Source organism: Lissotriton vulgaris, chromosome 8 (assembly GCF_964263255.1).
Source record: "Lissotriton vulgaris chromosome 8, aLisVul1.2, whole genome shotgun sequence".
NCBI lineage: Eukaryota > Metazoa > Chordata > Amphibia > Caudata > Salamandridae > Lissotriton > Lissotriton vulgaris.
Genome location: NC_141696.1, coordinates 1,131,974,071 through 1,131,997,498, shown reverse-complemented (window position 1 = coordinate 1,131,997,498; position 23,428 = coordinate 1,131,974,071). Strand labels below are relative to the sequence as shown.

Sequence of the window (23,428 nt, the reverse complement as noted above, 5' to 3'; positions counted from 1 at the left end):
GAGGTCACAAACGGAGGCCCCTGGGACCGCATTGGAGTAGAAGGCAGTCCTGATGCGAGGAGAAATCGGAGCTATAAATAAAGAGAGTTGGTCTGGTAGCCTCAAAAAGCCAGATAAGGTGGTGGTGTTCCTGTAGATCTGTCTCCATATCTCACTGAGGTCCATTGAATTCCTAAGTTTGGTAAAGCCTGTTGGTCTGGAACCTTCAAAGCCCTAACAGTAGTACTATCCACCTCTGGGTCTATAGCATCTTTATCACCCCTGCAAATTATATGTATTATCCAGGATATCTACCAACAAAGCACCCAGGACCCTTCTGATGCCTAAGGATTTTATACATGCAGACTGTGGTCCGGTCCGAGCACCTCCACAGTCCACGCACTGCTGCAAAGCACCCATTTGGGAGAGCTACCTGCTTTCCACCTATTTGGGGGATGTACCTGCTTTCCACCTCAAATCGTAAATCATTTTTCAGATATGTTGACACCCCTATTGGACATCTATTGAAGCCTGCTTGCTGTAAGAGTGTGTTCATCCCTCCCCCCAAGAAACTGGCGTTCATTCCCTAGTAGATGCGTTTCCCAGACCAGGACCATATCACTTGTATTCTCTGTATCTTGTGCCCTAAATCTAACATTCAAAGTAAGCACAGTCAAGGGACAGGGTCCACTGGCAACTTGTTCTGGTACCAACTATTGACTGCGTGGTAAAAGTTGCGTTGTAAAGGATGTTTCCCAGATTCAGCCAGCCCCTGATGAGCAGTTCTATGCTGTGACCTCAAACTCTTTCAGAGACCTCCGCGCAGCGTAGGTTATTCCTTCTTGAAGGAAATCGGCTTCTTCTTCTCTTTGATTCCGCAAAACAAACAATGGCATCTCTGGCGGAGAGGGTGTACCGTGTGGCCTAGTGGCTAGTGCTGCCGACTTTGGAACGTGGACAAATGGGTTCGAATCCCGGTTTCGGCCTAACATCATGTGGTTCTGGGATCGCTCTGTGACTAAAAGTGAAAGAAAAGTGTACATTCGAAGTTTGTTGTACAACGTTCTAATGCTCTTAGGCTTGATTCTCTCTACAAAAAAAACGGCCAATGTGCATCTGTCCTTGGCATTTCCTTTTTTTTCCGTCCGAATTTATTCGGGAGAAACCCATTTCCTGACTAATTTCTCCTTGTTCTTAATTTCAAAAGAAGAGCCATACGTGGCCCTTTTTTCCGCCTTAGTCCCTCATGTTTTCATGTCCAGGAGTTATAAAGTGTGCGGAGTACTTGCTAAGAGTCCCGGTGGGGGAAGTCGGGACTGTTGAATAGGGGCCGGGAATGTACAGAAGAACCACCTATCATCAATTTACTTACTAGTCGCATTCTGAGAAATTCAGACTTTTCACTGTCCGTGTCCTGCACGAACCACTTGTACTGTACTTAAGGGTGTGGCGTAGATAATGTAAACATGGGTATGTATTTATATCTGCACTCGCGGGGAGCTGCTTGCGGTCCTTTCATTTACTAAGTCCTCGCGGAGAGGTCTCTGTGGCCATGGAGAGCTACCGCAAGAACTATAAATGATATTTAGGCTGTCTGGATGCCTCTGCCAGGTTCCACGAGTTTCCAACCTCATACTTGGCTCTCCTTCGCATGATATATTTATTCCCTCTGGGCACGCAGATAAACTGATGCTTGCCTACTTAGTGTTACCAGCACGCGAGGTAGAATGAGGAGTGCACTGTATTTTGAATTCCTCCTTTAAGCATACCTGTCCACTTGAAGAACAATCTCACCGTGTGAGGAGGGGGCAGGGCCTCGTACCTGAGAAGTATCTACGGGGCACTTTTGACCCCCCCCCCCCCCCCCCCACCCCCCCACCCCAAAAAAAGCTTGCTTGCTGAAGCTGGTGTTGAAGGTCTGGGGTGTTTTCACAACCGGTAATGGACGTCGGCAGTTCGAAAGACGAGCTGGAAAGCCACCGTGTGATATCGGCTCCTCGTTAGGAGACCGTGTGATGGGAGCCGACACCGCGTGTCACACTGTGGCAGCGTGTGAGTTGGCAGGTATGATGTAAGATAACCGGGAAGACGGAGCTAAATTTAAATTGTGCTACATTGTGGGGAGAATGAGCATAACAACTTCTCTACCTACTCTTAAATCAGTATTTCGTGTTATTTAGTGACAGCAAAAACACCCACCCTCCTAACACAAGCAAGGAAAATAGCCCTGGAAGTTAAAAAACAAAAAAACATTATTGGGCGACAGTGACCCCGCCGGCACCCCTGTGCCTAGTGCCACTGCAGCTGCCGCAAATGTAATGGCCTTTATGTTGTGGTTTGCAGTTAAATGATTTTATCAATAAAATTTACTACATTTTAAATTTCTTTTCCACAGAGATTCAAAGTTGGAGTGCGCCTGGCATACAGAGTGATGGAGGCAATGCTAAAATCAGTAAGTTTGGCAGTGTTTAACCCATACATGCACAAGGAAAATATAAACGAGACCCAATATCTAACTTTGTTTACATGCATTTCTTTGTAGGAGGAGAAAAGACTATCAGTGCAAAATTTTAGGTAAGTGTCGACCTTCTAACTTTTCTGTCGTTCTTAAAGGTTTACCATTGAAACCGATATTTTGATCAAGCACGTTATTAACCATAAACATTGTCAGCACGCTATGGTGTTTTTGTAACTCCATAATCTAATTTTATTCATACAGTTGCAATTTTATAAACTTTTTCAAAACACCGCGGTAAGGGTGACCTCCTTAGGTGAGAGAAGCTAGTGAGGTGGTTTCACATAATAGGCAGATAATGGATCCAACAGCTTGTAGGAATAAAAACCCACCAACAAAGGGATGTATGCTGAAGGGCTGGAATATTAAAAAAACATTGGCAATGCCATTAGGTCTAGCCGTTCGGACCTTTTGTCTTTGGCAGTGCTTTTTGGTGACGGTGTACAGCATCGGAATAATGTTGAGCAGCCTGGGCAATCGAAGAAAAAAAAAGTTAAATAATGTGCTTGCAGTGTTAGGCGTGCATGACTAATGACGTGCATGCATCATAATAGATAACGCGAGTGCCGTGTTTTTATTTAGGCACCCAAGATGGATTGGTAAAAAAAAAAAAGAAAAAAAAACATATATATATATATATATATATATATTTTTTTTAATGAAGAGTAGCACTGTTTTTTTAGGTGGAGCGGCTTGCAGCAGTTTGTTGTAACCGGTACTCTTCCAGTCCCCTCAACCCCCCACCCACTCACCCCACCCTTGCTCCAATCCAGAAAAAAAAAAGGAGGGCGAATGGACGTGGACAGAATAGAAGAGGGGGACAACAACCCACCTCTAAGTGACTCTGTCACGCAACAGGTGCACACCCATGCAAAAATTCCCAGGGTGGAGCACAGCTACAACAATAAGGAGTTGCACGGACTAAACATCTGCGAGCATGTAACACCGGTGGGAGGAAGAATAAACCTTTTCTTCCAGGAGTGGAAGAAAATAACCACAGACAAATGGATACTCAACATCATACAGTGCGGGTACTGCATAGAGTTGGAAAGAACACCGCCAAACAAAAGACAAAAAAGAAGGGTGCTACCAAAGAAGGAGCTAGAACTACTTCAAAAGGAAGCAAAGGAACTCCTGCAAAAGGAGGCTATCGAACCAGTACCTTACAGAGAAAGGAACAGGGGAGTGTACTCAACTTACTTTCTGGTACCAAAGGTGGACGAAACAATGAGACCCATCCTGGACCTAAGGTTCCTAAACAAATACATAAAAACGCAAAAATTCAAGATGACGTCCCTACAAGAGGTACTTACTCAGATACAAATCGGAGACTTCATGGTCACCATAGACCTCAAGGATGCCTACCTGCACATCCCAATGAACAGGGGGCACAAACATCTGCTGAGATTTACCATCAACAAAGATCACTACCAGTTCACAACCCTAGCCTTCGGACTAAAATCCGCCCCAAGGGTCTTCACAAAGTGCCTCGCAGCAGTCGCAGCGCGCCTAAGGAGGGAAGGGATCCACGTTTACCCTTACCTGGACGATTGGCTAATAAAAGCAAGCTCATACAAAACATGCAAACAGCACGCACAGCGAGTGACATGCACACTAATGGCCCTTGGATTCTCCATCCACTGAGGGAAATCCTCAATGAAACCAGAACAACACCTTACAGAGCAAGGTGTTCCCCAGCGAAAAGAGAACACTGGCACTGCTGAAGGAGACTCGCCTCTACCAGAAGGGGCGAGCTCTGACAGTGAGGACGGCGAGCAAAATAATGGGTATGATGGCCTCATGCATACATCTAGTGCCAAACGTACGGCTCCACATGAGACCATTCCAGGAATAGCTACAGACCAATGGTCACAAGCTACAGGTCGTTGGGAAGATCTAGTGGTTGTAACGCACTCAGTGCAAGAAGAGATATCATGGTGGAACAAGGGGAACATAACAGAAGGGAGGCATCTAACACCACCGACCCCAACGGTGACCATCACCACAGACTCATCCCCTAAGGGATGCACACATGAAAAAACTCAGAGTGAGGGGTCTGTGGACACCAGCGGACGCGGTCAAACACATCAACTACCTGGAACTGAAGACCTACCAGACAAAGCTGTACAACAAAAGAGTGTTGATCCAAACAGGCAAGAGCTTCTTTACATCACTGATAGTAAAGAGATTCCTGGAAGGGGCAAAGAGGATTGCACCGCCAAAGAGGTTGCCACCACCAGCATGGAACCTTAAGTTAGTCCTAACGGAACTCATGAAAGCGCCTTTTGAACTAATTCATAAGGCCTCCCTACAGATGCTAACTATGAAAACAGCATCTTTAGTGGCAATCACCTCGCAGCGCAGGGTGAACGAACTACAAGCGCTAACACTACAAGAACCCTACATCCAAATACACAAATGATAGGGTGGTGATGAGAACGCACACTCTGGACGCCAGAAGGGCAGTCATACACTACATAGAAAGAACTAAGGAACACAGGAAAACAAAACAGTTCTTTGTGTCCTTCGCAAACAGTTTCATGGGAAAACCAGTAACTAAGGGAACCATTGCTCGATGGATCGCGCAAACTATACAATTGTGCCACAAGCAGGCAGGGCAGGAACTAGCAGAGGGGCCACGAGCCCACTCCACCAGGAAAAAGGGAGCTACTATAGCCTTCCTGGCTAACACACCCATTCAAGACATATGCCTGGCGGCAACATGAGGTTCAGTGCACACCTTCGCAAAGCACTACTGTGTGGATATACAAATGAACAAGGAAGCACAAGTTGGACAGAAAGTGCTTCAACATATATTCAACAGCCAACGCTCATCTTCCACCCAGCCGCCACAAAAGTAACAAACCGCTACAAAGTCTATGCACAGCATAGTGAATCCAGAAAGATTCACGCTGTAAAACGAATAGTTTCTTACCTGTCGGTGTAGTTTTGCAGCTTGAAGATCTTTCTGGATTCACTAGCGAACCCACCCACCTCCGCCAGAAAGATGAGGCTGGAGAAACAGGTGGTAAAAACAAGGACAATGCTGAAACAGACTACTTAAAAGTCAAAGCGGGTAAATAACTTACTTGAACATTGCCTTGGATTCGGAAACAGAACACAAACGAGAAAAAAAGAATCCGAAGATGGCGCCCATGGGTGGGAGCTTCCGAAGGAAGCGTGCTGACGTAACAGGAAGGACACCAAAAGGTGGGACGTCGATGCCCACCTGGGCTACAAAAAAAAGAAGAAAAGACTACGATTCCGGACCCAACCACTAGACCGCGGAATAATAATGCACAGCATAGTGAATCCAGAAAGATCTTCAAGCTGCAAAACTACACCGACAGGTAAGAAACTATTCGTTTTGTAGGAAACTGCTGGGCATTCCAATCTGTACCCCACAATACTTTTACCATAGGGAACTTGATCTTAACTTTATATCTGACTTCATACATGCTCGACCTGCTCTTTTTTGGCTATCAATATGGAAGAATCAGGTTGCCTCCCTTACTAGAGAGATTATTAATGATTGTCTCATGTGTGAGAAAGGGATGGATATCCCTTGGTTGCGTGGTGTGCAACAAAGTTTACGTAGCGTTAACAAGGAATGTATTTTCTTGGATCCAAACTGTGTCCCAAAAATGATTTAAGAGATTCTTTTTACTCTATATATAACACAGAAAGGATAGATTTGGAATCTAAGAAATCTACTGTTTTTAGTTATATGACCATCGAACAGTACTACCACCCCGTACCTATATATATCTCACTTTATCTATGAGTCATTGGGAAAGGAGCCTATTATTCCGTTTAGGAGCAGGAACTGTCAGATTTGCACTGTGTTTTCCTCTTGGTTACCACTCCAACCTCAATCATACACCATGTCCCTGCGATGGAAAGAGCGGTCAAACAATATTACATTTTTAATTTTTTTGTAAATATTATACAAAATACTCAAAGTGGCTTTTAATCCCATTTTTTAAAAAGAGAGGACCTATTAGTCTGGATAAGGCGTACTCGTGCATAGTATCCTTGGTTGATGAAGAGCTGATCTTTCGCACAAGTACATTCCTTAGAATTTCCACTAGAGCACGCAAATCGATGTCTGATCTGTGTGATTTTACCATTGTATAACTGGAGGTTGATTATAATGTTTTTATATTAGTAATTTTTTTTTTTAATCTATTTAATACCAATGAAGTTATTCCTATTTTGTAACTAATTTATTGTGGTCATATCATTGTGGATTCTTATATTGCCATGTGTTCTCAGAACTCTTTGATTGTTATCTTAATCATGATATTGTGCTCTTATGGGTACTAAGTTACCCGAATAAAGTTTATGAATGAATGATGGTATGCACAGCAAATGTGACAAGATGAGAACAAGATTTAAAGTTTTTTTACAAAACGTGAGCACTAGTGGGAGGATACAGTAAATAGGGTGTGGGAGAAGGGACAACCCCAAGTTGGACAGCCCTGAACTAAAAGTAAGGCCAGCAAATAGAAAGCAAACAAATGTGAGTTACAAACCAGAAGGCCTATGGTGAGCAATAGGCCGAATGCATTCCTAGTAAAGCTTTCTGAATGTCTCCAAGATGTCTTTAGCAAATATTTTTGACCTAGAATGGACCAAGAGAAGGAAACAAAAGGCACTGGGTTGCAAGGAGTAAGGCGCAAGACAAAAACTGTTATTATGGCACATTATGGCATACTAAAGCTAATTACTCGCTGTTTTATATTCTTCCCATTATGGCTCTTACTCAGCTGACCAGGAAATGATTTGCTGCCCCTTTGATGTGTAAAGAATTGATTGTGATCAGGGAGGGTAGCCATAACTAAATTGGAAAGATTCTACCATTCCCTATTAGGTGTTATTCGATATTTTGCTGTACAGCAGTGTATGTCAATTTATTTTTTTGCTCACCTCTGAAGCAGCAGCCCGCACAGTGTAGGTGTAATTCATTCTCTTACAGCACAGGTGCAATGCAAGAAGCCAAATAAACCATGTGGAGAGGCAAATGTCCCAGGTCTGACAGTGTCTGCACAGTTCCCGCATCTCTGTGAAGTGAGAAAGGGCCAGCACAAGACAGCTCATAGGGTACCACCACTACCCTTGTGGAAAAGCAGTTTGGGGCTGTTTGGCCTCCAGAGGAGAGTCAGAAGCATCCTCCTGGGACCAAGCTTCAGTTTGACATTGAATCAAGAGCAAAGCCAGCTCATCTGTGGAGCCACAAGTGTGTTTCATAGACTGCTGGATAGTCCAAAAAACCAAAGACAACAAACCTTACGTATTGTCTCTTCCTTCATAATGAAATGTTAGTACACACTGGAGAGGTTACTGAAGCATTTTTTACACAGGACAGAAGAGAAACAATTTGCTAACCCCTTTGCATGAATATCTCTTCTTGTGCTTTGGCTCTCTTTGCAAAGTGCATTTTCTGCAATTTAGATGATCAGGTACGAAATCTGAAGAATACAGCCTTGTGAACTATATTTATTAGTAATCGTTGTGCCTTTCTGTCAAGTCTTGTATATGGTATGTTATGTTAAAATTATTTATAATGCGCAAGTACACAGAGTGGTTTCTTAGTGCTTATTATAGGAGTGATCGGAGTCCTGGTCTGTTAATCAGATGTCTGGGTAAACAGCCATGCTTGAGGTTAATCATATGCCTGGGTAAACAGCCATGTTTTAAGGAGTTTCCTGAATCTCGGGAGATCTGTGGAGGATCTGATGTCAGGGGGCAGGGCATTCCAAAAGCGGGGAGCCAGTACAGCGAATCTGCTAGCACCTAACTGTTTTGATTTGTAGTACGCGGTGATCAGCAGGTTCTTGTGAGCTGATTGCAGATTGCGGGTAGGTGTATATCTCAGAATTATATTGGAGATGAATTCTGGGCATGCGCCATGTAACGATTTGAAGATAAGACAGCCGATTTTGAAGTTACATTGTTGGAGTACAGGGAGCCAATGTAACTTCTTCATGAGAGGGGAAGCATGTTGTCATCTGAGCTGCCGAAAAATAAGTCTTGCGGCCTGATTCTGCACAAGATGCAGTCTCTTAATCAGGTATGAAGGCAGGCCAAAGTATAGGGAGTTAGCATAATCAATGTGGGACATGACCAGGGCTTATACTACCTGCACCAGGGCTTCCCTAGTGAGAAATCTGCTTAATTTTCTTATTTTTCGTAGCTGAAAAAAACAGGTAGAAACTACGGTTCCAACCCGAGACTTCATGGATAAGTCACAACTGATTGTGACTCCTATGCTCTTAGCAGAGGAAGATGGAGAAAGGACTGGAGCCCAGCTCAGCTGGTCAGAAATACGGGCTCCAGGGTTGCAGATGCCACCTATAAAGATCAGCTCAGTTTTATCTGGATTCAATTTTGAATGATTGCTGTTCATCCAGTTAGGGATATGCAGCATGGTGGCTTGAAATTCGGATATGCAGTCAACAGTATTGTCAATGGAAAATATTAATTGCAGGTCATTTGCATAGTTAAATGTACTCATATTTCTTTCTCTTAGGGACAGTATAAGAGAGCGTAGGTACAAGTTAAACAGGTGCAGGGATAGTGAAGAGCCCTGGGGTACACCTCACGTGATCTTCATATTAGGTGCAGTAAAGTGGGAGAGGCGAACAGACTGGAAACGGTCCTCCAAAAAGGACATAATCCAGCTGAGAGCCTGCCCCTGGATACCTGCTTCCCTGACACGGTCCACCAGGATACTATGGTCGACTGTGTCAAAGGCCGCTGACATGTCCAATAACACCAAGGCCTGAGGGGTGCACCTGTCTGCGTCCCTCTGTAGCTCATCCAATACAGGCAATTTTACTGTCTCAGTTGAGTGTGCTAGTCGGAAGCCTGCTTGTCCAGGTAGTGAGACTGTTCAATGAATGAGCAGAAGCAATTTACCACAAAGGATTCCAATACCTTGGCAAAGAAAGATAGAAGGGAAATGGGGCGGTAGTTCATCAGGTTCAAAGGATCTGCCCCTGGTTTTTAGGTCTCGCCTGGAATTAGCATCCGAAGGATGCGTCCAGGCTGGAGACTTATAGCTGGCTGACTCGGGGGAATGAAGGACAAGAAACTGCCACGCGCTTCTCTTTTGCTGGATTTCACTGCGTGCACGCGCACCCACACTCATGCATGCGCACATACACAGCCACACGCATACACAGCACTCACGCATGCGCACATACACAGCCACACGCATACACAGCCACACGCATACACAGGCACACACCCCCCCTGTCGCCGCCGCACCTACACACACACTAGCGCACCTACACGCACACACAGAGACCCCCCACCAGCGCACCTACCCGCACGCACGCACACACACGCGCGCGCACACACATACCCACATGCGCCCCGCCCCCCCCAATCCAATCCCACTTACCGCCAATCCGGTGTTCTGTAGCCTACGCGGGGCTCTCCCTCGGGCATGGGAGCCCCGCGTCACCACTGCTACTCGGGCCAGGAACTCCGTAGGCGCTGATTCGCGCACAACACAGAAGTCCCGTCCCCACGCTAAGTTTCGTTTTCAAGAGTGCGCGCGCACATCTTGTTTAGCATCGTCATGTCCAAAAGCAAAACCCCATTAAAATGCGGCAAGTCACAATAACGCACTTTCAGATTGCTGAAGAGAGTGCAATGTTATTTCAATATGTTTTACCTTTTTATAAAAAAGAAATTACATTTACAAGGCCAAAATCTTTGAATTATATACTGAACACACTCTGGCAGATTACTTAGGAACCTTGCTTGACTGAGCTTGTTGAAGACTACCAGACTACTACTGCTCTCATACAGAAGCCGCAGGACGAGTTCCAATTCCGCTCCTATCAGGTAGGTGGAAATTAGCGCTCCTTTTTCTTGTGCTGTTGTACAAACAACTGGTTTGAAACCGGTCTGACGAAATACGTTTTACCTGCAGAGGCTTGGTCCGGAGCCTGTTTGTTTTTTAAAATGTGTTAAGCTGGATCCACAATGCTGCGAGTGCTACCTAGAGGCCACAGCCTAAATGGTTTAAAGGAAAGCACAAGTAAACAAATTTATCAGGGTACCCAGCTTGACACCTAACGAGTCACACCACTCCTCGACCTGGGCCACTGCTCATAATTGCCTTGAGTAGCAGCGCACAGCAAGATCGCGGACTGCTGCTTTGCAAATGATACCCCCAAAAAGTCAGCTGCCCGTAGTGTCTAGTTGGCCTTCTGGGAGCTAACTTAATATGCGTGACTAAGCATTTTAATGTGGTGATGTGGATACAGGCACGAAAATGCGTTAGTTTGACTCCTGATGCATGGTACTTGGTAGGGCTGACTTAGTGTGGCCAACATCACTCCTCCAAATAATTCAGGTGAATTTGACACCTTCAGTACAGATAGGTTTTACAGGTTCTTCTCTGGTTTGACTCGCAATGTCAAGAAATAGCATTCTGCTTTATGCAAGTTCCTGAATAAATGTTTGAAAGAGGCCTTCGGATCATGCTTGCTTTCCCTCAATCTCAAATTCTGTCGATCTTCCTAATTTAGGATAGGCATTTATAAGGTATATTAAGCTCCAGAGATAATAACGTTCATGGGATACCCAACACAAATGTTGAACATTAATACTTATTTGTTGTTGTTCTTCAAACAGCCCAACTAATTCTGGGACATCAAAAATCTTAGGGTTCATTTGAATTCTCACTGTGGGCATTATTTTCAACTGTAATTGCTTAATAAATCTTTCAATGTATATTGGCCTCTATGCTGCTCTCCTGACCCCCTGTGCTGCTCCCCTGGCCCTCTGTGCTGCTCTCCCGACCCTCCCCCCCCCCCCCCACGTGCTGCTCACCCGAGACCCACAATGCTTCTCTCACCTGGCCCCCTGTGCTGCTCCCCTGGCCCTCCGTGCTGCTCTCCCGACCCCCTGTGCTGCTGCCCTGGCCCTCTGTGCTGCTCTCCTAACCCTCTGTATTGCTCACCTGAGTCTCTGTGCTGCTCTCCGGACCCCCGAGCTGTTCACCCAACCCTCTATGCTTCTCTCACCTGGCCTTCTGTGCTGCTCCCTTGCCCTATGTGCTGCTATCCCCACCCCCTGTGCTGCTCTCCTGACCCTCTGTGCTGCTCTCCTGACCCTCTATGCTGCTCTCCCAACCCCCTGTGCTGCTCCCATGGCCCTCTGTGCTGCTATCCCGACCCCCTGTGCTGCTCTCCTGACCCTCTATGCTGCTCTCCTGACCCTCTATGCTGCTCTCCCAACCTCCTGTGCTGTTCCACTGGCCCTCTGTGCTGCTCTCCTAACCCTCTGTACTGCTCCCATGGCCCTCTGTGCTGCTCTCCCGGCCCTCTGTGCTGCTCTCCCGACCCCCTGTGCTGCTCACCTGGCCCTCGGTGCTGCCCTCCTGACTGTACGTGCTGCTTCTTAGTCCCTGTGCTGCCCCTTACTCACTCCAGACCCAGTGGTGGCATGGTGTCTCCTTCCCTTCTAATATATGTGTGTTATTCCTTATTTTTCTCTCCAAGGATTCGTACTTTCTCTCCCCCCTTCCCTCTTCCTCTTCATCCGCTTTCTTCCTCCCTCCACTTTCTTCCCTCCTTCGTGGTACCTTCCTTGGGTGTCTCTCCCAATCTCCGCCTCTTGCTTCTTCCCTCCCTGGCTCTTTCCTTCCTTCCCTCCGCTCCCTGCAGTGCCCCTCCCCCCCCCCGCCATCCCCCCCTCTCTCAGCCTTTCCTATCCTGGTTCACACATCCTGGAGCCTCGGAGCGCCAGTTATATGATGTCCTGTCTGAGCGCGGCCGAAAGCACGAGTGGGAGCGCGGCCTCCAGTCCTCTGGGGGTGGGGGCAGGACCACAGGCTCTGTAGCACAGCCAGAGACAGGCACTGTACCCTGGATAGAGACAGGCACTGCACCAGAGCCAGAGACAGGCACTGTACCACAGCCAGGCACTGTACCCCAGCCAGAGACTGGCACTGTACCCCAGCCAGAGACTGGCACTGTACCACAGCCAGAGACAGGCACTGCACTACAGCCAGAGACAGGCACTGTACCACAGCCAGAGACAGGCACTGTACCACAGCCAGAGACAGGCACTGCACCAGAGACAGGCACTGCACCACAGCCAGACACATGCACTTTACCACAGCTAGAGACTGGCACTTAACCACAGCTAGAGAAAGGCACTGTACCCTAGATAGAGACAGACACTGTATCCAGCTACAAGCAGACACTGTACGTCAGCTAAATACAGGCACTGTACCACACACAGAGACAGGCACTTTACTCCAGCTAGAGACCGGCACTGTACCCTAGATAGAGACACTGTACCCTGGTTAGAGACAGGCACTGTACACCAGCTAGAGACAGGCACTGTACCCCAGCTAGAGACAGGCACTGTACCCCAGCTAGAGACAGGCACTGTACCACAGCCAGAGACAGGGACTGTACCACAGCCAGAGACAGGCACTGTAACACATTCTCAACTGGCCCACTTTACACGTAGCGTCTGATTACTACATATAGCAGTATGATTTCAGTGGATTGCACAAGTGCAGCATCTGGGTGGACCCCACAAACCTGTGTGCATATACAGTCTGATTTTTTTTTTTTTTTTTTTTGTGGGTGTGTTGTCGTCCAGCTACATCTTGTGGCCCACAGGCTCATGTATTTGGAGTTTGATCTTTTCTTGGTTGTTTCTCTACAATTCCTGGACTAACCCCTAGAAGATATTCTATAACGGTTTGTTCAAATCATATTACTTTGGTTTGATTCCTGCCAAGTTTGGATGGACTCCTAAAGTAGACACTATATCTTGTTGTATATTACTAATTAGTATAGGTTTATAATTCACCACACTTATGTGGAAACAGAACATATACTGCAGCTGATGCAATACTTTACATTCAAAGGTAGCGCCTTCCCATCTGGGCAACTCCATATGCACCATAATCAATGGGGTAAAAAAAATACATTTCACAAACCAGTCCGGACCACCTAAGATAGGAAGTATCTGTAGGTGTGATTGGCTCGCCTCATTCTTTATCGCATCCGTTCTTTGGCACAGCTAAATGCTTATAGTGCATGATATTAACAGTCTCTGCCATACAGGCAAGCCATCAAATCATTTCTCCCAAAGAGCTCACACACCATCCACCCATGCACCAGCATCTCATACTTACCTGTTCTATCCCTCACTCCTTTTAGGTCTCACTGGTACTGCATCCGAAGGATGCGTCCAGCTGGAGACTTATAGCTGCCCGTCCCGTATTTGCAATGCAATAGGTCTCACTTTTGCGAGAGTTTAAGCGATTAGCATTGTAAATGACAATGCCTTTTATTTATGTTTAAAAGCAAAAACATAAATAAAAGGCATTGCCATTTACAATGCCAATAGCTCTAACTTTAATAATGCGAGACCTATTGCATTGCAAATGCTTGTTTCAAAAGGTGAACTATGATGGCTTTTTTATAGTCTTAGAAACATAGCCCTGAGATAATGATTCATTCATGAGAGAAATATGTTCTTCCATTTCAGGTTTCTGCTGCAAGCCACAATGGTTAATGTATCCCAGTGCTGCAGGTCTTAATTTTCAAAAGTTAGTCGTTACATTCTGTATTTACACTTTTAAGGTCTTGCTCTCAATGTGAGCAAGGTAGGTTCAGTACAGAAACAGATATAGTATGTCAAGTATTGGAACAAAGGTGCATGAGAAAAATACTAAAATATTCTATGCTATGTGTGAAGTCTTGAGACTTACCACTACACTCTTCACGTTTGAGAGTTCTGTGACACTCTGCTCTAATATAATACTAGTAGAATTTCAGAAATAAAGGTGGCAAGAGATTAGGAGCACACCAAAAGTTGGGCCGACCTAGTGTCAACAGTTTTTAGAATAGTAGAATGGGGATAATTTGCATTCAGTGCTGAAGAAAGTGCAAGGTGGGTGTTGCCATTTTGGTATCCATTTTCCTAAGAGCTTCCTAAGAGCTCAAGCTAGAGTTTGATAGGACCCCTGGACCATATTATGTACTGGATGATTATCTATTGAATGGCGTCAAAATAAGGACAATCTTACATTGGTGAGCAAAGGGCCTGCGGATCTACAGTTTCCCAAGATATGCTATTTCGAATGGATACTTCTAACTGCAAGTTCCTCACCTCTAGAAATAGGTGCCAACGTTTTCATAGCAGTGCTCCCACCCGCCACTGGGTGAAGCAGTGCCATGTTCTGCTCCAGAAATGAAAGATCCAAACCACATATAAGCTCCACCCCTGCGCATCAAAGCCAGTTCTGTCTTTCTGAGCCTATGACCGAGAATAGGTGACGTTCTAACGCATGCCATTACATAGCATGCCGTTGCAACTCAGACTTGTACTCAGACTTTCTGTTGTGGGGGGAGGGGGCGCTGGAAGTTGGAATAGATTAATTTTCTATTCCAACTCTAGTGTGTGCAACAGTAAGGAAGGTGTTGGAGTTAAATCCAACACCTTCTACAAACTGCTGCACGCCTTTTGCGTTGCAACGACATGCGATGTAATGGCGTTTCGTTGTAAAGGCTGTCTCCCTTTGACCGCAGATCCAGAGTGCCGCTCCTTTTTTAAATGGAATCGAATACCACTATGAAAAGTGAACAATGTCCCCACAGAAGACTACAGGGTTGAAACCACCCCTGGACTATCGGTAACAGATTTCGGTAACAGTCCCTCATGAGTTGTGCCTTAGTTGTTTGGGCTCAAGGCATGACTCGATGTCTGTTATGCACCTCAAGGTGATCTGGGCCATGAAAGCTAAGTTATATGTTGCCAAACATCAAAATAAATCACACACCTCGTTTAAGTCCTGTTATCCTCTCCATGTCAAAAGTGCAGACCATAATGCACACCCAGGGCCACTCTTGCAACAAGATGTCTTCACAGATGGTGTCGTCTGATAAGCCAAAGTCCAAGTTGAAGAAGAAGCAGAAGAAGTTCAAGCATGACTTGACCCCATCCTGCCACTCTCAGCCTGTAGAGAATTTGTTAGGGCATCAAAGTGTCAATTGATCTCACTCCTGATCCCCGATTGAGGGGCGAATTCTGTGACTGGTCCCAATGCGCCCTAATTGTGCCGGCCATTAGTAATGCAACAGCAGGAAGATACCTTTAAGGGGGCCATGCTGTTTATATCTGAAAGAGACACGTTAGTGATAGATTCCTTACCTTAGAATATCCCCAGGCGTCCGACTGGATCCGGAAACCTTTGCGTAGCAGTACCCTTGCGCGTCGGTAGGCGTCGTCTGCGGCTCCGCGTCCGTCGTGGACGCCGTGATGACGTCGTCGGAGTACTTAGACGCCGCCTCCGCGTGCTGACGTCAGTTCTTCTTTTTTCTGCGCCAGCAAGCGCAGATCTGGAAAAAGCAGTAACCCTAGTCAATTTTTGACTAACTTTTTGGGATCATTTTGATCATTTCTCGAAGTCTTGCGACTCCGATCGGTGCCGTAGGGATGCCTGGTTTCAGCACTGTGAGGATTGCGACCGCACGATGTCGGTCACGGATCCTCACCACCTGTGTCTAACTTGTCTAGGCGTCGACCACGACGACAAGGCCTGCTCCGACTGCCGGACCCTCTCTTCGAAAGCCAGGCGGGAGCGGTCCCGCAGGCGACTCGAACTCCGGCAGTCGGCCCCGCACCGCGAGAGGTCCCGGTCCCACGGGAGGTCGCGGGACAGGTCGCGGGGACGGAGCCACCAGAGCTCCGGGAGACGGCACCACTCCTCCGGGTCGAAGTCGTCGTCTGGTAAGAAGCACAAGAAGTCAAAGAGGCGTCATCGCTCTTCTGACTCCCCCCGACGTTCACGCGATGCGGCCGGGTGTTCGGGTCACACCGCCCACACGGCTCCTTCGGAGTCGCGGGCGTCGTGTCCCGCCCCACACCCTCCGGTCCCTGGGCGAGACGCGACGCCGGAGGAGATCGAGCTCTTCCTCGTGGCCATGAGGTCCCTTTCTCCTCCGACGGGCTCCGCGGCGCCTTCGGGCCCAGCGGACCTGTCTGGGGCCCCTAGCGGGTCGGGGGCTTCGGCCCAGACGCCGTCGGGTGCTTCGGCCCCGACACCGCCGACTCCTTCGGGCCCGGCGCCGCAGGGCCCCACTGTCCCGACACCGCCGGCGCCTTCGGGCCCGGCGCCGCAGGGTCAAGCGGTCCAGACGCCGCCGGCACCTTCGGGCCCGGTACCGTGGGACCCCACTGGACCTTCTTCAGGTTCTGGATCGTCACCGGTGGACCTTACGCCCCCCCTGGCGTCGGTCCGTCAGGTGTCACCTCCGGCGCCGTCCTCGGGCGCTGCCGCCCCGATACCTCCTTTGCTCTGGTTCCGGCGTCGGAATGGCGCCGCTGGGCGCCGCTTTCGACGCCGTTTGGAGATTTTCACTTCTACGAACTGGCCCCATTGATTGACAACCCTGAGTATCAGGAGATGGGTGATGAGGAGGATTGGGAGGGGTCTGAGGACCCTCTGACCAAGGAGTGTCAGTCTCAAGAGGACTGGGCAGGAGACCTTGGGGAGGCCAGTGGCCTGGACACCTCTCCAGACACTGGTTTTGTCTCCCCTCCTACCGTGGCTTCGGAGGAGGGGGCAACCTATAGTGTGGTGTTGATGAGGGCTGCCAAGGCCTTGGGTCTTGAGCTCCCCGTCGCGGCCGTGAGGACTAACCTCCTCACTGAGGTCCTTAAACCGCAGTCAAGCTCGGCCGAGCCTCTCCTGCCCTTTAATGAGGCCTTGACCGACGTTCTTTTGGGCACTTGGTCCAAGCCCACTACGGTTTCGCCCGTAGATAGGAACGTGGCCAGACGCCAACGCCCGGCCCCGGGCAACCCATGTTTCCTATCCACCCACCCCACCCCCGAGAGTCTGGTCCTCCAGGCCTCCAATTCCCAGACCGCATTCCGGTCGGCTCCGCCGGACAGGGAATCCAAGAGGTACGAGTAGTATGGGAAAAAGATCTTCTCCTCCCTTAGTCTGGGACTGCGGTCTTCCAACACCGCATGCCTATTGGGCCGACTCTGTGGGAGACGGTTGCGGAAGTGCTGCCAGAGTGTCTGTTGGAGGTACGGGCCAAACTCGGCCAAGCCCTTGTGGAAGGTCGGGATGCAGCCAAATATTCCATCCGGTGTGGGCTGGATACCACCGACTCACTAGATAGAGCGATGGCAACGACGGTGGCGGTTAGACCCCACGCCTGGTTGAGGTCTGCCAACTTCTCGGCAGATGTCCAAAACACTCTGATGGACATGCCGTTTGATGGCCGTCGCCTTTTTGGCGACAAGGCAGACCACGTGCTTGAGCGCTTTAAGGACTCCAGGGCTACGGCCAAGTCCTTGGGCCTCTCGGCCCCGCGCCAGCAAACGGGTGCCTTTCACTCCTTTCGTGGCCAGGGAAGGGGCGCCCCCACACGTGCCGCCAGCCACACGCTGCAGACTAACATCCAGCGCGGTGGCGGCTGTGGAAATCGCCGTGGAGGCGGTCGGGGACAACGGCGAGGCCAGTCCACACCTTCCCCCGCAGCATCCGCCTCTAAACCCTCCTAGTCTGTGCTTCTCGGCCCATGTGACGCCAGTGGGGGGCAGGGTTCGCCATCACCACTCTCACTGGCGCACTGCCACTTCGGACAGGTGGGTGCTGCAGATCGTCCGGAGGGGCAACTCCCTCCCCTTCGAGACGACCCCTCAAGCCATGCCACCGCAACACCACCGCGTATCGGGGGATCACTTGCGGCTTCTGCAGGAGGAAGTTTCGGCCCTCTTGGCCAAGGGGGCCATCGAGCGCGTTCCTGGGCCAGAAGTAGGACGTGGTTACTACTCCCACTACTTTCTGGTACCCAAGAAGGGCAAAGTGGGCCTACGCCCTATCTTGGACCTACGAAACGTCAACGGCTTCCTCCAGAAGGAGAAGTTCAAGATGCTGACTCTGGCTCAGGTCTTAGCTGCCCTGGACCCAGGAGACTGGATGGTAGCGTTGGACTTGCAGGATGCTTATTTCCACATCCCCGTCCTGCCAGCCCACCGGCGCTACCTGCGGTTCACGGTAGGCCACGAGCACTTTCAGTTTACCGTGCTCCCCTTCGGCCTTACCAGCGCCCCACGGGTGTTCACGAAGGTGATGGCGGTGGTCGCAGCTCATCTGCGCAGGTTAGGAGTTTCAGTCTTCCCCTACCTCGACGACTGGTTGTTAAAGGCGGGCTCGCCCCAGACAGTCGTCAACCACCTCCAGACTACGGCAGACCTCTTGCACCAGCCGGGGTTCTCCATCAATGTGCCGAAGTCACACCTGTGTCCCTCTCAGAAGCTCCTTTTCATCGGAGCGGTTCTCGACTCTGCGCAGTTTCGGGTTTACCCACCCGAACAGCGGGTTCGGGATATACAGGCTCTGATTCCAATCTTCCAGCCTTTATCCCGAGTTTCGGTCAGGTTGACGCTGCGGCTTCTGGGGCTGATGGCTTCCTGCATCCTTCTGGTGCATCACGCCCGGTGGCGGATGCGGGCTCTGCAGTGGGACCTGAAGTTTCATTGGGCCCAGCATCAGGGCAACCTGTCACGACCATGTCCTGATCTCGGAGGGCACTGTGAGACAGCTGCAGTGGTGGCTCACGGACCGCGATTGGGTCAGCGGCAGATCCCTCTCCCTCCCCCAACCGGAGCACGTAGTTGTGACGGACGCGTCCCTCCAGGGCTGGGGAGGCCACATGGGAGAGGCGGAGATCAGAGTCCTTTGGTCTCCGGCGGAGTCCCGGCTCCATATCAACCTTTAGGAGCTGCGGGCGATTCGTCTAGCACTGAAGGCATTCCTCCCCTCTGTCCGAGGGAGTGTAGTGCAGGTGTTCACGGACAACACCACCGCCATGTGGTACTGCAAGCAACAAACAGGGCGGGGTGGGGTCGTGGACCCTCTGCCAGGAGGCTCTGCGCCTCTGGCAATGGCTGGAACATCAGGGCGTGACTCTGGCGGTTCAACACCTGGCAGGTTCTCTGAACGCCAGGGCGGACGAACTCAGCCGCCGGTGCATGATGGATCATGAATGGCGTCTGAACTCGGACGTGGCGCAAGGTCTCTTTCTGCAGTGGGGAGAGCCTTGGTTAGATCTGTTCGCCACCGAAGAGAACGCGCAATGTCATCAGTTCTGCGCGTTGGAATTTCCATGGCGGCGCTCGCTCGGAGACGCTTTTCGTCGTGAGTGGAGTTGCGGTCTGTTGTACGCCTTTCCGCCTATACTACTTCTGCCAAGAGTGCTGAAGAAGATCAGGAGCGACCGGGCACAAGTCATCCTTGTGGCTCCGGACTGGGCACGAAGGTACGGGTATCCCGAGCTACTCAGTATGTCAGTCGATCCCCCGGTTAGTCTGCCTCTTCAGGAGGACCTTCTGTCGCAGCAGCAGGGGACGGTCCTCCACCCGAACCTGTCCAGTCTCCACCTCCATGCTTGGAGATTGAGCGGCGACAGTTGAGGCCATTTGACTTGCCTCCTGAAGTCTGTAACATCATTCTGGCAGCCAGGCGTCCCTCCACAAAGTCGGTATACGCCTGCAGGTGGAACAGATTTGTGGCATGGTGCACAGCAAAGGCTGTGGATCCCCTCAATGCCCCTCTTTCCGAGGTTCTTCTTTCTTCTTTCTCTTGCCCAGCAGGGCTCTGCTCTGGTCACTATTAAGGGTTACTTTTTTGCTCTTTCAGCCTTTTTGAGGATGCCTGATCAACCTTCTTTGTTCAAGTCCCCTATCGTTAATCGATTCCTGAAAGGCATCACACATACGTTCCCTCCTGTTCCCTTTGTGATGCCTCAGTGGGACTTGAACTTGGTTCTAACTTTTCTGATGTGCGCTCCCTTTGAGCCACTTCACAACTGTCCTCTTCGCCTTCTCACTTTGAAGACTGCCTTCCTGGTAGCCATCACCTCTGCCAGGAGAGTGAGTGAGCTCCAGGCTCTATCCTGTAAACCTCCTTTCCTTTCAGTCCATCCGGACAAAGTTGTGTTGTGGACAAGGCCCTCTTTCCTACCCAAGGTAGTCACGGCCTTCCACATTGGGCAATCTATCACCTTGCCTACCTTCTTTCCGCCTCCGCATCCCTCGAGAGAGGAAGAGAGGCTCCACCGTCTGGACCCAAATCGTGCGCTCTCATACTATCTGGACCGCACACGCCAGTTCCGGGTGGATGACCAACTCTTTGTTGGTTACGTGGGCGCTAAGAAGGGGAAAGCGGTGCACAAGCGGACCATCTCGCGGTGGATCATCTTGTGTATCCAGGCGTGTTACTCCTTGGCAAAGAAGGAACCCCCTGTTGGGCTGAGGGCTCATTCCACTCGAACCACAGCGACTACGACTGCCTTGGGCCGAGGTGTGCGCTTGCAGGACATTTGCCAGGCGGCTACGTGGGCCTCGCTGCACACGTTTGCAAGACACTATTGCCTGGACAGTCAAGTCCAGAGGGATGGCTTCTTTGGCCGTTCCGTCCTCCAGAACTTTCTGGTGTGATTATTGATTCGCAGACCTGTAGGAGAGTAGGGTCTGCAATCCTATGATCACCCCAGATTTTTGCTTTTTTGCTTCACTGGTTTACGACTTCCCTGGCTGTGGGCCTGCCAATCAGACCCACAGCCTAGCTGTTCTCTCACTAAATTGACACGTGTACCTTAAGTGCATTTACCAATTGGTACTGGGCCACCTTATCAGACCCTGTAACTCAGGGCATAGGTGTACCCAGGGCCTACCAGGGGCTGCAGCATGTATTATGCCACCCCTGGCTGGCCATCTAAATCTGACACAACTGGCTGCACGACAGCTGGGGCAAGGTGGTGTAATCACCCTTTGCTTTAGATATAGTATACCTATATCTAACCCTAAAATGGACACATAGATTCCTATCAGTCACTCCTATGGCAGGCCTTGACAATCCTGAAGGCAGAGTGCTTGGAATTATGTGAGATGGTGCTCTGGCATGAGCTGAGCCCGTTTGCAGCTTGCGGAACCAAGTCCTAATAGCTGTTCCATGATAACGCGTACCATATACTCTTAAGTGCATTATAATCCTCGCGGCTATATGCCAACTCTGGTATCGCTTTATCAAAACATGTCGAGTAAGGTGTCATACGAATTGGAATACTAACCCCTCGCCAATTCTGGCGACGGGGTTAGCATTCCACCCTTCTAGAGGGACACGACATGTATGTAACTGTGAACCTAAAGTTAACTCAAGCCTCAGCATCACAAAATGGATGCTGCCACCACAGACTCAAGTCTGACCTCCTGCTGCTGGGAGTCCTTCCAGCGAGGGAGGCTTGGACAAAGGGTTTCCTGTCAGGGGCGGTGCTAGCACCATCCCAGACAGGGTTTTGTGTATCCTGGGTAGGCAGGGCTTTAGAGGAAGGTGACTGCAAGTGGCACCCCGGTGCTCACTATGCATAGGCCGGCTAGAACCAGTTCCAGGGGCACACCAGCCCCTGAGCTGGGGAAAGTCCGGCATGGGAGAGGGGTGTAACCACCCCCCTTCCTGGTCCCACCCATGGGCAGGACCTAGACGCGTGCCAGCCCCTTTCCTTAGTATAAAGATAGGAGCGGGCCCCCTTCCAAATTAGATCATCTTTGAATCCTGAAACTACTTTCTACGAAAGGAACTCCAGACTTCTTCCTAGGATTTCTCCCTTGTGACTAAGGAGTAGTCACCCTGCATCTGCGGGCACCAACTAAGAACACTGCGGTTTGCTGCACGTCCTTCCTCCGGAATCCGACCGACCAGCAGGGCGAGACCCGGCTTCCCTGGCACCTCTGACCTCTACCTACATCATCAGCCCAGCTGAGATCCGTGGGTGTGACGAGACCTCGAGGGACCGGCCATCTTCAGAACTGCGGGACGCTTATCCAGCACGACCGCCGAGGGATCCTCGAGTGAGTGCTTTGGGGTTCGAGAAGCCCTAACCCTGAGCAGCTCCAGCACCGAAGTCCAGCCCCCCAGCATCCACAAGATCTGCGTGGGGCCCTTCTGCTCTTTGCTGCTCACTGCGTTTGTCCGGCTACTTGCCTGCTGGCTTGTGGCCCTCTTGACGATGCACCACAACGACAACACCGCTGGTCTGGTTGCTCCAGGCTGGCCCTTACTCCCCTCCAACAGAGGAGCGCCCCGGACCCTCCTGGTCCACTCCAGACGCCATCTTGAGTCCTCCGCGTGGGCTTGCATTTGCCAAGAGTTGTTGCCCCAATCCTGGGTCCAGCGACTTCGACAGCAGATACCTTCGTGGGACAGCTCGCACCTCCATCCTGGTCGCCGACAACGCCTCCTGGTCCGTGAGACTGCAGAGCCCAGCGTCGCCCACTCACCTGGTCGAGGTGACTCTATCCGTTGCCATCCTGGTGCCCATCTAATCACTGGCTAGTGATCCAGAACTTGGTGCCCTCTGCTTACAGGTATCCTCCATCATCGATCCAGGCTTGGATCCCTCCGAATCTCTTCACTGGTCGCCTGCCAGCAACTTCTTCTTTCAGGCTCCATAGACTGCAACGAGGATTCCCGACGTCTTTTCAGACCTATGCAGCCGCAGCCCCTGGGCTAGGTAACCTGAGCATTTCGGTGCTCCAGCATAGCTTAACTATCCAAAGGTCCAGATCCTTTTTCGTTTCAGCTCTACCTAGTCGGATTCGTCCGATAACACTAACTTTACGAAATCTAGCACCCATAGACTTTGTCCCGCATCCCGCGTGAGAGTGCACACTCTGCACCCGACCCCCCTAGGCCTCCTGCTAGTAATCTGAAGGTTCAGTAGTCCAGTCCTAGCGATCCTAAAGCCTATTAGAGTAGTACTTACCTGCTAGTAATTTCGCATTCCACTTTTAGAGTATATGGTTTTTCGTGCCCCTCGGGCATTTGTGTAATTTGTGCGACTTAAAGTATTTTCGTAAGAGCTTTGTATT

General features: G+C 49.9%; 1 protein-coding gene across 1 annotated transcript in view; it reads left to right on the top strand.

Annotated features, from left to right (window-relative positions):
* RB1 (RB transcriptional corepressor 1) overlaps nucleotides 1-23,428 on the top strand; it is a 1,321,361-nt gene that overhangs the window by 571,025 nt on the left and 726,908 nt on the right. Inside the window, exons 14-15 of the mRNA XM_086934987.1 lie at nucleotides 2,375-2,431; nucleotides 2,522-2,553. Of these exons, the coding sequence (XP_086791113.1) occupies nucleotides 2,375-2,431; nucleotides 2,522-2,553 (89 nt within the window). The remainder of the gene's footprint in view (nucleotides 1-2,374; nucleotides 2,432-2,521; nucleotides 2,554-23,428) is intronic.